Source organism: Salvelinus sp. IW2-2015, linkage group LG30, assembly GCF_002910315.2.
Source record: "Salvelinus sp. IW2-2015 linkage group LG30, ASM291031v2, whole genome shotgun sequence".
Taxonomy (NCBI): Eukaryota; Metazoa; Chordata; class Actinopteri; order Salmoniformes; family Salmonidae; genus Salvelinus; species Salvelinus sp. IW2-2015.
The window spans coordinates 8,872,514-8,886,170 of NC_036869.1; the positions used below are offsets into that span (position 1 = coordinate 8,872,514).

The following is a 13,657-nucleotide window of genomic DNA, read 5'->3' on the forward strand; positions in this document are numbered from 1 at the left end:
TCCTTTCCATCTGGTCCTAAGGCCTAGGTACCAGGCTCTATTGTCCCTCCATCTGGTCCTAACGGCCTGGTACTCAGGGCTCTATTCCTCCATCATCCTATCGCCTGGTACTCAGGGGCTCATAGTCCCTCCATCTGGTCCTAACCTCCCTCTGCCTGTCACGCAGTGAGAGCATGCTCCTCAAACAGTGGTAATGTGTGGAGTGAAATAAGTGTTATATTTATTTCTCAGCTGCTCATATTAAGCACATGCTCCACTATAAACCTGAAGTAGCCTAAAAAAGGACCGGTGGGAGAGCACGCGGCCTCCATTCACTATTCCAATGCATGCAGATATGTCTTTTCCCCTGCCCCTGTTCCTGCTCATTTAATAATGGGCCATTCTAAATCTAAATATATGTTACGTATTAGTAAATACGAGATTAAATTGAGAATAATCTGATGGGTGAAAATATGATTGATCACTTGATGAGGACTTTCTCAAGTCWTCAATAGTCTCTAGTCGCATCATGCAGCCCATATATCTTTTGATTTCTAAGGCATTCTAAGGTTTGTATCATTCACAACTAAAGTWGCSWAATAACTCTAAATCTTATAGGACCTGTTTCAAATMATCACTTTTACACTCAACATAGACACTTCATATGCARACTCYCTCCGTAATGGGATAAATATCCTTTSTATTTTATTCAGCTAAGTTCAATTATATTTTTATTACTATAYAATCATATAAAATAATGGCTCAGGACTTATAAGCATATCTTGMCWGCTAACTGAACAAGCCTACAGTCTATGGCACATAGCCAGATAACATACAGTAGACCAACTCATATTCTGTTCTTCTGAAATACATTTTCTTKATATCATAATGTTTCTTTAGACCTGAATAAAATAAATKATGGATTTATTGTGATGGTGTATATTCAATTGATTTATTAGAATTTTTAAATTGTAGATGTTCCAAAGATGCTCATCAGTGGTTTGTATTCATGGAGTCCTGGAGATGCTAAACATTTATGTTKATTAACGATCAATTACCGTGAGACCGGCAGTCTTTTGCATGACAATAACCGGCTGATAAAATGTCATTACCGCCAGAGCCCTAAATAAAATAAATAATAACACTGTCATGACACATGTATTTATAGTTGTTGTGACATATATGCATATGGTGTTATTTTATGGCTGGTTATGACACCTACATAAGAGTTTCAAAACCTACCACACAAGGCAAAACATTCCATTACACCATAGCCTACTTGTCAGCAGTATGTTTATGTTATATAGCATTTTCTGAAGTTGACCATATTAAATTATCATTGTAATTGTGCACACATTGATGTCAGACATGCAGCTACCTCAATGCTCTGTTTCTGGCGACTGGGATGAATGCAGGAGCACATTTCAGGATTAGGACAAGACACCCTCTTTTTGACTGATGACTGACATAAGGCCATGTACGTGATAAGCCTTGGTGGCTTATGATTGATGGTCATAATGCTTTATGACACTGTCAAAAAGCATATCTTCTTAGTCCAAGTAAAGTGACACAGGATGGTCATAATGCTTKTTGACAGTGTCAAAGTGTGAAAACGTGACTTTAAAGAATTCAGTACAACAACAACAAAGAATTMAAGAAACAAACTTTCAWTAGAAAGGAATCTTCTTGGCAGGGAAAAAACACATTTGAACAAATGTGGGTTTTGATACTCTTATGTAGGTGTCATAACCAGSCATAAAACGCAATATATGTCACAACAGGTGTAAATATATAGGTCATGACAGTGTTACGACCATATTGTGACAAGTTGTCAGCTGTTATGACACGGTCATAACCATGTCATAACGTGTTATGTCGGTAGGTGTCAAGTAAAGTGTTACCACAAATGAATTGTCTTAATGATCCTTTATTTCTCTTTTCTGTGTAGAACCTACCAGGACAGTCTAAATGTTCCCTATCTGTCTCTGCTCTAGAACTACCAGGACAGTCTAAATGTTCCTTCTCTGTCTCTGCTCTAGAACTACTAGAACAGTCTAAATGTTCCTTCTCTGTCTCTGCTCTAGAACTACCAGGACAGTCTAAATGTTCCTTCTCTGTCTCTGATCTAGAAACTACCAGGACAGTCTAAATGTTCCTTCTCTGTCTCTGCTCTAGAACTACCAGGACAGTCTAAATGTTCCTTCTCTGTCTCTGCTCTAGAAACTACCAGGATAGTCTAAATGTTCCTTCTCTGTCTCTGCTCTAGAACTACCAGGACAGTCTAAATGTTCCTTCTCTGTCTCTGCTCTAGAACTACTAGAACAGTCTAAATGTTCCTTCTCTGTCTCTGCTCTAGAACTACTAGAACAGTCTAAATGTTCCTTCTCTGTCTCTGCTCTAGAACTACCAGGACAGTCTAAATGTTCCTTCTCTGTCTCTGCTCTAGAACTACCGTGACACTTGCAGACCCAGGTGCTGGAGTCTGCAAGGGACCGTGTGAAGAAGGTGGAGTTTGGAGCAGAGTTGTCGGAGGGGGATCTCAAACTGTTCCAGGACGAGCAGGTGGGACAGCTGTATGAGCTGATGCTGGAGTCCACCAAGCCCAACAGACAGTTCGACATCCAGGAGGAAGGATTCAAGAAGTGAAGGAGTAGACCAGGATGCTCCCATACTGAACAGATAGGGAGGTGGTGCATCTCAATAGTTTAAAGTGTCTCTTTCCTTGTCTCCTCTCCTTCATATACAATTTTCTTTTTTTTCATTGAACCTGTATTTTTACAGGACAGGTTAGTCTCATTTAGTCACTTATTCAAGAGAGAGACGTTTCATTTCACACAGTGGACACCCCACAGATATGTCCAATTCATCAGTGCAGATGAAGAAAGGTGACGAGGGAGGAAGACACTTTAGACCAGGGGTCGGCAACAGGCAAGCCGCGGGGCAAAACCATCCCGCAAGTGATTTTGTTTGACCCGACAAAGTTTTTAGTGAAAAAAGACTAGCATCTTCAGGAATTCAGCCCAAAAATTTAATTCAGGAACATTTGTTCCCAAGTATTTCCAGAAATGTAGAGAGAGACATATGTGATGGTGTTTCAATATAATCAAGATATTAAATTATTGTTATTTTCAAATACAGTCTGTTTTTGGGCTTGCTTTTGGTCAATTTGCAGTGTGCAAATGACAGAAATTGGCCTGCGGTTGAAATTGGCCTCTAGTTGCCCCCCTGCTTTAGACTATTGCGCTGGAGCCAGGGAGAAGAGTAAGGGATGTGTGACTTAGAGGTATTCTGAGGTATTCTGACTGGTACACCTCCGAAGAAACGAACTGCACTCAAGCCCCGAATGAAATGGAAGCTTTTAGGAAATGTTATAATTATATTAAAGTACTGTCTGTGAAATAAAAATACCACTGAATGCTCAGTATCTCTGTGTTAATTTCCTTTCTCTCTTGTTGTGTTTGTGAGGACAACGGAGGTTCCTGGAGAGGACCTGAAACTGTCACTACACTGTCACTGATGCGTCACAACTAGCACCCTATTCACTAAATAGTGCACTACTTTTGACCAGGGCCCATGGGCACTACTTAGGGGATAGGGTGCCATTTTGGACCCTAACACTGTCAGTAATTAGCTTCATGGGAAGCTTCTCGCAGGAGCGTGAAGCAGTACTCATGTCTCAATATAGAGACAAAACGGAGACGATAGCAAAGAGAGAAGATGCATCTTTCCTCCAAAGATGCAAAGTATTAAAATAAGCGATTGAATCAATAACGCCACCTTTGTTCGGTCCCACTGCATAATCTGATCCATTGTAAGGGAATCGTGTTTGTGTCTGTCTTTGTCTGTGTGTTTCATTGTCAGTCATGTAGAAATATGAACATGTCCCCTCGTGTAGCAGCGAACGCTGTGAACCAAGATTAAGGGAGTGAAGGCAATGTGACAGAAGTCATTGTGCATCAGCACATGTCATATTGCTCAAAAGCTCACACTTTTTATTCTACAATGAAGAGCATTTTGGGATAAAGAAATAGACATTGCATCGGGCAGACACAGAATGGCACATGGCAAAATGAATGGGGATTATCAACAAGATGGACAGTGGACAGAGCCTGCTTTTACCTAATGGGTCCTTTTTTATTTTTTATTTAACAAGGCAAGTCAGTGAAGAACAAGTTCTTATTTTCAATGACGGCTTAGGAGCAGTGGGTTAACTGCCTTGTTCAGGGGCAGAACGACAGATTTTTTACCTTGTCAGTTCGGGGTTTCGATCTTGCAGTTACTAGTCCAACGCTCTAACCACTAGGCTACCTGTCGCCCCATTCAATTATTGCTTTATCAAATGGCAATAGCACTGAGGCTCTGGTGTCAGTCTGGGACCTGAGTTATATTCTTCATATCTAAGAATAGGTTCTATGTTTTTTGTTGCTGAAAGATTCTGTTTCATGATCATATCTACAATATTCCATCCGATGTTCCATTTTGTTTTTCCTTTTGTCTGTTGCTTGGTCAGACGTTTTATACTTGGTTTTCACAACCCAGTATGATGTACTCAATCTTACACATTGACGGACCGCTGGTCTGTAGTGTATGGCTGTACTGTCACACACACACACACACACCTGAAACTGAAACCTGAAACTGAAAATGTTCCCTCATTACGCACACACAGTGGGAGGTAGGTGTCAAAGACTCTAAGATCACACACCCTGCTCAGGAAACACACACGATGTTATGCTAGCAGAAGTCTATGGGGTAACACTAGTTAGCATTTGCTCCTGAAACTACCTCTAATTCTCTTCATAATGGACACAGAGACATAAATGGTATCCACGAGTTCATCTGACTCTGGGGAAGTAGATAAAGGGCCTTTTTGCCAAAACCCTGAAGTATCCCTTTAAAAGCAGCACTCTTTACTTCAGCAAGATTCACACACACAGGGAGCGGGGGATAGATCCATACGGAACCAGTCAGTAGAAGGGCATGTCACCTGGCTCTGAGCGGTTCCGACAAGCCAGAAAATAAGTCTGTATCCAGGGGATTAGGGGGCGAGGAGCGATGTAGCGTGTAATCTCTCTGCCTCTGTCTGTGAACACTGGGAAAGGAGTGATCAACCAGGGTCGTGTTTGGCAACTTTTCAGACGCGCTGCTGCTGCTTCCAATGTAGAGAGGGAGGAGACGAGGAGACGAGAAGATCTTAAACAAAGTGACAAAAATCAATGGCCCCAGTACAGCTTTATTTGCTGTCTTTATGTTAGCTGAATGGAGGAATATTCCCTTTAGTCACGCCTGCCCCTCTTACTGATCAATGCCAGTCTATGTGGTAATACTGAAATCTTAATGAGACCAATAGATACACAAGCACAAACAAACAAGGATGCTCCTGCATCATGATCACATAGTTTAGAAGCATATGTTGTTCTACACTGTTATTGTTACGTTCCCCAGTTTCTGTGTTGTGGTTTTGTATGTGTGTGTATTTCAGGAAATGGCTTCCTGGAATCCTAAAGCAGCTGATTGGTCAGCCCCATCACTGATTGGAYCTCTGACCCCTCCCCCTCGTCAGGGGAAACGGTTGTCTCTGCAATACCAACTCCTTCTCCAGCTTGATAAAACCCAGTGTTCCTCCCCCTGTGTTGGTTGTTAGTCAGTGAAAGTTTTGTTGATGTTATTTTGTAGCCACTCCTTCCGGGGTATGTGTATGCCAATGGGACTTTATGTTTTTGGTTGATTACATTTTTCACTTAAAGTATTGGTTATTATTTTTCATTTGTTCCCAGGGGAGAAGGGGAACGCACCTTGGGAGTGTTTAGGCAAGAGGCCTACGGGCATACATAACCCCTAGTATTTAATCTGTCTAATCTCTTCCTCTGTTGTCCTTCCCCGCACCTATGATCACATACTTTTTCACTCCACAGGGAGTTGAGATGTAGCGGGGTGTTGCGTTCCCTCCTCCAAGAGGGGTGCGTAACATAATGGGGGCTCATCCGGGATCATTAAACCCACTGGGCCCTGCTGCTCTGAGCTCTCTGTGATTGTGGCGTGGTGGTAGGTTGTGAGTTTGGATAACTTGTTTAGGTTACGTGTGTTCAGTAGGCTGCTGTGTACAAAGTGGCTGCCTCAGCCGTCTCCAATTTTATTGAAGTGCCCTCTGTTGATTGGTTGGTGGGGCTGCGTAAAGTAGACCTTTGCGCCATAGCTGACCATTGTGGACTCTCATTACGAAATCCCTAAAGGCTGAGCTTTTGGTCCTAGTCAGGGAGAATTTAGTGAGAATTAATTTTCTCGTTGAAAGATGAGGGAGGCTTCAGGAGAGGAGACGGGTTGACCTTCCGATGCCAAGTCGGAGGACGGCGCGGAGGAAGGGGTTGCTCGTACCCCKTTTACATTGCTCCGATTTGACCTTTTCTCTTCTGCTTCGGGTCGTTCAGACGGGACCGCTAGGCTAAAGGTGAGGCTGGCCCGTTTGGAAATGGAGCAAAAAGATAATTAGACAGCTGGAGTTTGATTTAGAAATGAGGAAAATAGAAGCAGACAAGGACGTGAGGAACCGACAACTGGAGCGAGACACTGGCTCCAGTGGGACTCCACAACCATCATCAAGTCCACTTCGAAGTGACTCAAAATATTGCCTTAGTCCCTCCATTTCGGGAGTCGGAAGTTGATTCCCATTTCTCTGCGTTTGAACATGTGGCCGCTGTGCTGCATTGGCCACTCGAGGTTTGGCCGCTCCTGTTGCAATGTAAATTGTCTGGGAAAGCCCAGGAAGTAGTAGCTGCTCTCTCCCTGGAAGACAGTTTACAGTATGATATAGCTAAAACAACCGTGTTGGGGTCTTATGAGTTGGTGACTGAAGCTTATAGGCAGCGCTTCAGGAACCACAAGAAACCCTCTCACTGTACTTTTGTTGAGTTTGCTAGGGACAAAGAGTCTCTGTTTAATCACTGGTGTTCAGCCAGCAAAGCTAACACCTTTGCTGATATTCGGGAGTTAATGCTGTTGGAGGATTTTAAAAGTAACCTCCCTGATAGAATTGGAGTTCATTTAAATGAACAGAAAGTGGCGACATTGGCCCAGGCAGCAGTGTTGGCAGATGAGTACGCTCTGACACACAACTGTTTGGTGCGCCTCGTTTTGAAGGCCGAACGATTACGTAATCAGTGCCTCGTTTGGGTCGTTTTTCCTCCGACGACCCTTCTCACAAAATCTGTGACTGGAGTTGGAGTTAAAGGGCATCTACAGGGTGATGGTGGAGGGACACTGGATCAAAAACAGACCTGGGTCAAATAGGAGACTCTGGCCAAGATTCAAGCCAACACTGTCACGCCCTGATCTGTTTCACCTGTCCTTGTGCTTGTCTCCACCCCCTCCAGGAGTTGCCCATCTTCCCCACTTATCATCGGGGTATTTATACCTGTGTTTTCTGTCTGTCTGTGCCAGTTCGTCTTGTTTGTCAAGTCAACCAGCGTTTTTGGTCTCAGCTCCTGCTTTTCCCAGTCTCTCTTTTCTCGCCCTCCTGGTTTTGACCCTTGCCTGTCCTGACTCTGAGCCCGCCTGCCTGACCACTCTGCCTGCCCCTGACCCTTTAGCCAGCCTGCTGTCCTATACCTTTGCCCCACCACTCTGGATTATCGACCCCTGCCTGCCTTGACCTGTCATTTGCTTGCCTCTGTTGCTGTAATAAACATTGCTACTTCAACACAGTCTGCATTTGGGTCTTACCTGAAACGTTATAAACACAGATCAACAACCTGCGCATGGCGATTGTGCATATGGATATCCCCTTTAAGAGTAAATCGCAGTGCACAGATTCTCAGTTAGTTGGAATCCCAGCCACAGGAGAAATATCATCTTTTGGATGGTTCGCCAATTCTTAGTCAATTTATGTGCTGTATCTCCTAKAGTATAGTCTCCATTAGAATGGTGTGTCTGATCTACCCCTGTAGAGGCTCTGTGTCCATATTAGAGCTTGACAGGAAGCACATACACCCTTTCAGATCTAAATAGGTTGCAGTACGGAGATGAGGAAGTGAAAGATCTGTCTGTAAGGAAGGAGGTTGTCTCTAATTTTGGAACACCACCCGGGAGGAAGTAATAGAGACAGCGTTTCATTTATTACAGTCAATTAAATGTTCAGGATAGATGTTAGTGATATTCGATGTTAGTGTGGAAAGTCTCCATGCACACTGTAACGTAGACTCAGGGAGTCAGGAAGCAAGTGCAGTTAGTGAGTTTAATGACAAACATGGAACGATACAAAACAAGGGAAGCGTCTAACACGGAAACATAAACAATATTGCCTGGTGGGTGATAACAAAGGAGGGTTGCCAGGACTGGTGGTTAGTAGACCGTCGAGCGTAGGAGTAGACCTGACACACACACACACACAAAGTAGCCAGGCTACCTGAAATAACGGATAAATAGTTTAGTGCATCTAGCCCTTCATGCTGTTCTTCTGTCCTCAGGTAGTGTACACAGTACAAAATAGGTTATTTTAGTTTAAATAAACGCTGTGATTATGGTTTACTTAAAATCGCTGACTTTATAGACCTATGATTTTGAGAAGAGATTCAGTTATCAGTTGTAAATGAATATGTACGAGACATATACAAATATATTATTTATTTGCGTATACTGGCATCGATGAGCTCCATTGAGCAGTATTAGAATAAGATAGATCTTACACTGGTCTTGAAAGAGAGGTCTTCGGTTGTCTGCTGTCCAATGGAAAGTGACAGGTTTTTATCTGAAGGGGCCCAGAGACACCTGTGTGTGTGTGTGTTATCTGAAGGGGCCCAGAGACACCTGTGTGTGTGTGTGTGTGTGTGTGTGTGTGTGTGTGTGTGTGTGTGTGTGTGTGTGTGTGTGTGTGTGTGTGTGTGTGTGTGTGTGTGTGTGTGTGTGTGTGTGTGTGTGTGTGTGTGTGTGTGTGTGTGTCTGAGGGGCCAGAGACACGTGTGTGTGTTATCTGAAGGGGCCCAGAGACACCTGTGTGTGTGTGTTATCTGAAGGGGGCCAGAGACACCTGTGTGTGTGTGTGTTATCTGAAGGGGCCCAGAGACACCTGTGTGTGTGTGTTATCTGAAGGGGCCCAGAGACACCTGTGTGTGTGTGTGTGTGTGTTATCTGAAGGGGCCCAAGCACCTGGTGTGTGTTATCTGAAGGGCCCAGAGACACCTGTGTGTGTGTGTGTGTGTGTGTGTGTGTGTATCTGAAGGGCGCCCAGAGACACTTGTGTGGTGTGTGTTATCTGAAGGGGCCCAGAGACACTGTGTGTGTGTGTATCTGAAGGGGCCAGAGACACCTGTGTGTGTGTGTGGTGTTATTGAAGGGCCCAGAGACACCTGTGTGTGTGTTTATCTGAGGGGGCCAGAGACACCTGTGTGTTGTGTCTGTGTGTGTTATCTGAAGGGGCCCAGAGACACTATGTGTGTGTGTGTGTTATCTGAAGGGGCCCAGAGAACACCTGTGTGTGTGTTTTGAGGGGCCAGAGACACCTGTGTGTGTGTGTGTGTATCTGACGGGCCCAGAGACACCTGTGTGTGTGTGTTATCTGAGGGGGCCAGAGACACCTGTTGTGGTGTGTGTCTGTGTGTGTTAGCTGAAGGGGCCCAGAGACCTCTGTGTGTGTGTGTGTGTTATTGAAGGGGCCCAGAGACACGTGTGTGTGTGTGTGTGGTGGTGTGTGGTTGGTGGTGTTGTGTGTGTGTGTGTGTGTGTGTGTGTGTGTGTGTGTTGTGTGTGTGTGTGTGTGTGTGTGTGTGTGTGTGTGTGTGTGTGTGTGTGTGTGTGTGTGTGTGTTATCTGAAGGGGCCCAGAGACACGTTTTGTGTGTGTTATCTGAAGGGGACCAGAGACACCTGTGTGTGTGTGTTATCTGAAGGGGCCCAGAGACTTTGTCACTGATGATTCTATTATTTGTTTACTCATTGAATAATTCATGAACCAGGGGTTTGTTGTCTTGGATGAACAACAAACAACACCCACGCCGAGTAAACACATTAGCATGACATAGGAAAAAGTTTTGCGATATTGTTATGACACAGTGTTTCTCTATGGAAATAGTCTCTTTGTGGGAGCGTTAAGCATCACTATAACCGTAGTTTTTTACTGGATCTGAACCAGAATCAGCACAGTTGCTCCTCAAGCCACGGGTTTCCACAGAGCGGATCACAGCTTGTTCCTTCTGTTTATTTTGCTACATTTCTTTATTGTAAATGATGTCCCCCTGTTTCCTATTTCACCCGTTTCTTTTATTACAACTACTGTATATTTTGGAACCCCAATGGCAACTAAAAGATATTGGATGCACATTGTATTGTGTCATTTTGGAGTCACTGTTATTGTGAATAAGAATAGAGTACGTTCCTAAACACTTCTACATGAATGTGGATGCTACCATGATGATGGATTATCCTGACTGAGTCGTGAATAATAATGAGGGAGAAAGTTAGAGGCATGTCAAATGGCAACAAAAAGATGGGTGGATGCCCAAAGAGAGGATTCTAACTCAGACTCAGTACATCAACATTATTACAGGGTTGGGATTCAAATGTGTAACCATGGTGAATTCAGCAAGACGTATAATAGTTTTAGTCATTCTACACTGAACAAAAATATAAACGCAACATGTAAAGTGTTGGTCCCATGTTTCATGAGTTGAATAAAAGATCCCAGAAATGTTCCATAAGCACAAAAAGCTTATTTCTATCACATGTTGTGCACACAATTGTTTACATCCCTGTTAGTGAGCGTTACACAGGTGCACCAATAAAAGGCCACTCTAAAAATATGCAGTTTTGTCACAAACAATGCCACCGATGTCTCAAGTTTTGAGGGAGTGTGCAATTGGCATGCTGACTGCAGGAATGTCCACCAGAACTGTTGCCAGAGAATTTCATGTTCATTTCTCTACCATAAGCCACCACCAATGTTGTTTTAGAGAATTTGACAGTACTTCCAACGAGGCTCACAACTGCAGACCATGTGTATGACGTTGTGTGGACGAGCGGTTTGCTGATGTCAACGGTGTGAACAGAGTGCCCCATGGTGGCGGTGAGGTTATGGTATGGGCAGGCATAAGCTACGGACAACGAACACAATTGCATTTTATCAACGGCAATTTCAATGCATAGAGATACAGTGATGAGATCCCCATTGTCGTGCCATTCATCCATCACCTCATGTTTCAGCATGATAACGCACGCCCCCCTGTCGCAAGGATCTGTACACAATTCCTGGAGGCTGAAAATGTCCCAGTTCTTCCATGGCCTGCATACATACTCACCAGACATGTCACCCATTGAGCATGTTTGGGTGGCTCTGGATCGAAGTGTACGACAGCGTGTTCCAGATCCTAGCCAATATTGATCAGCTTCGCACAGCCATTGAAGAGTGGGACAACATTCCACAGTCCACAATCAACAGCCTGATCAACTCAATGTGAAGGAGATGTGTCGCGCTGCGTGAGGCAAATGTTGGTCACACCAGATACTAACTGGTTTTCTGATCCACACCCCTACCTTTTCTTTAAAGTATCTGTGACCAACAGATGCATATCTGTATTCCCAGTCATGTGAAATCCATAGCTTAGGACCTAAGGCATTTATTTCAGTTGACTGATTCCCTTATATGAAGTGTAACTCAGTGAAGTTCCTTTTTGTTCAGTATATTTCCATTAAGACAGTACTTCAACTTGTTTCTAAAGACTCCTTTCATAACTCATTCTAAACTCCAAAAGTAGTGTGAAAATCCACTCACAACATTTTCAGTCAAAGTTTGGAGGATGACAAGGACACTCTTGCATTGATTTGGGGATTCAAGGCTTTTCACTGTGCTTTGAAAAGAAAACATTGCGTACTTGACCGCTCCATCGACCTGGGATAATAAAAAAATGGAGAAGTGGATCAAATATGTAAATAGTTTGTGTTAACATAGAGAGAGGAGTGTGCTAGGGGTTGACTTGAAGGACCATAGGATGTTAGGGTCATCTGTGACTCACTGGAGCCCTGTTGTTCACTGAACAATTGATGTAGGTTGAAGAGCTCTCTCTCTTCCTCTTATTCACTTGTTCTTTCTCTCCTCTTTATCTAACTGTTTCTCTTTGTCTTTCTGCACCAGTGTTTCAAGAACATGTAGGCCGAGGAGCTGCTTCTCTCTCTCTCTCTCTCTCTCTCTCGCTCTCTCTCGCTCTCTCGCTCTTTCTCTAAAAATCATTGTTGACATGCATTTGTGGACGTTGTGTTGTTGCTCAACAAAATACATCAAAGAAGATAAAACATGAAAAATATCATGAACAATGTGATAACTTAAATAAGCATATTATTATCAAGCATATTATTACCAAAATTAAATCTCAAGTATAGGCTAAGAACAAGTAGAACATGTTGAGTACAATCTACGCTTGTATCCACACACACACACACACTAGTCCGCTACATGCTCCCACTGTCCCTCTCCTTCTATAAATATTTTTATAAATTAATTAATAATTCAAATATAGCCGTTCCGTAAGTATTCATCCCCTTTGTTTAGGCAAGCCTACATTATTTCAGGAGTCAAATGTGCTTAACAAATCACATAATAAGTTACATGGACTCACTGTGTGAAATAATAGATGTTGACATGATGTTTTGAATGACTAACCCTTCCTCTGTCCCCCATACATACAACATCTGTATGGTTCCTCAGTCAAGTATTGAATTTCAAGCACAGATTCAACTACAAAAGACCAGGGATCTTTTCAAAAGCCTCATGAAAAAGGGCAGTGATTGGTAGATGGGTAACAATATCAAATCAGACATGGAATATCTCTTTAAGCATGGTATAGTTAATATGCTGTGGATTATGTATCAAACCACCCAGACACATCAAAGACACAGTTGTCTGAATACTTTGGAAGAGACTGTATTTAGGGTCGGCACTAGTAAAATCAGCATCGTCTGATGTCACTATGTAAAGTTCAGGCAGTTGTCATCATACACCCACTCCTGGTTCTCACATGCTTGTTATTTACCCTCTACGACATGGTTCAACCTCTTCCAGAACGCTGTCCACGCGTTTCCATTCAGCATGAATGTTGTTCCCTTTTCGTGCAACGTTGAGTGTGAACAATCAACCCCTCTGTCCAAGCACTGAATCTGATGACAAATGTGTGTTCAAATCCTAAATACACAAAGCTGTCGTGTCTTATGATATAATTGCTTCAGTTGCTCCAATGTAATGTAAAGCATTTGGTGTRTTTTGTGATTTTTTTAGGAGGGTATTATGTTTTTAGGAGGGTATCACATTCTATACTTTATTATCTGATTTGGAATCCCAAATACAAAAGCCGGACCTACTGTTTAGCTGAGCTGTGGAGAATGAGTTGCTGTCTGAAATGGTGATGGAAACTACTGCTATATTTTACTATTCTTTTAGGTTCGTTTTCCCTTATGTCAGCCTGATACATAAAACATGTGGAAATGTAAATGTAAGGAGATCTTTTTCTCTCTCTCTCTCTCTCTCTCTCTCTCTCTCTCTCCCCTCCTCTTCTCCTCCTCCCTGCTCCGCTCTCAACTAACCTCTTTCAATCTCTTCCACCCAATCTCTCTCGCCAAACTAACTCTTTCTCTCTTCCCCCACTCTTACTTCGTCTCTCTCTCTCAAATCTAACTTCTTTCTATCTTCCCCCGCCTCTCTC

The 13,657-nt window shown here is 43.2% G+C and overlaps 1 protein-coding gene across 1 annotated transcript in view; it reads left to right on the plus strand.

The window, feature by feature from the left end:
• The window catches only part of LOC111955303 (succinate dehydrogenase assembly factor 3, mitochondrial), a 14,193-nt gene extending 10,790 nt beyond the window's left edge, over positions 1–3,403 (plus strand). Inside the window, exons 2-3 of the mRNA XM_023975498.1 lie at positions 1,974–1,994; positions 2,446–3,403. Of these exons, the coding sequence (XP_023831266.1) occupies positions 1,974–1,994; positions 2,446–2,625 (201 nt within the window). The 3' untranslated portion in view covers positions 2,626–3,403. The remainder of the gene's footprint in view (positions 1–1,973; positions 1,995–2,445) is intronic.
• The last annotated feature ends 10,254 nt before the right edge of the window (positions 3,404–13,657 follow it).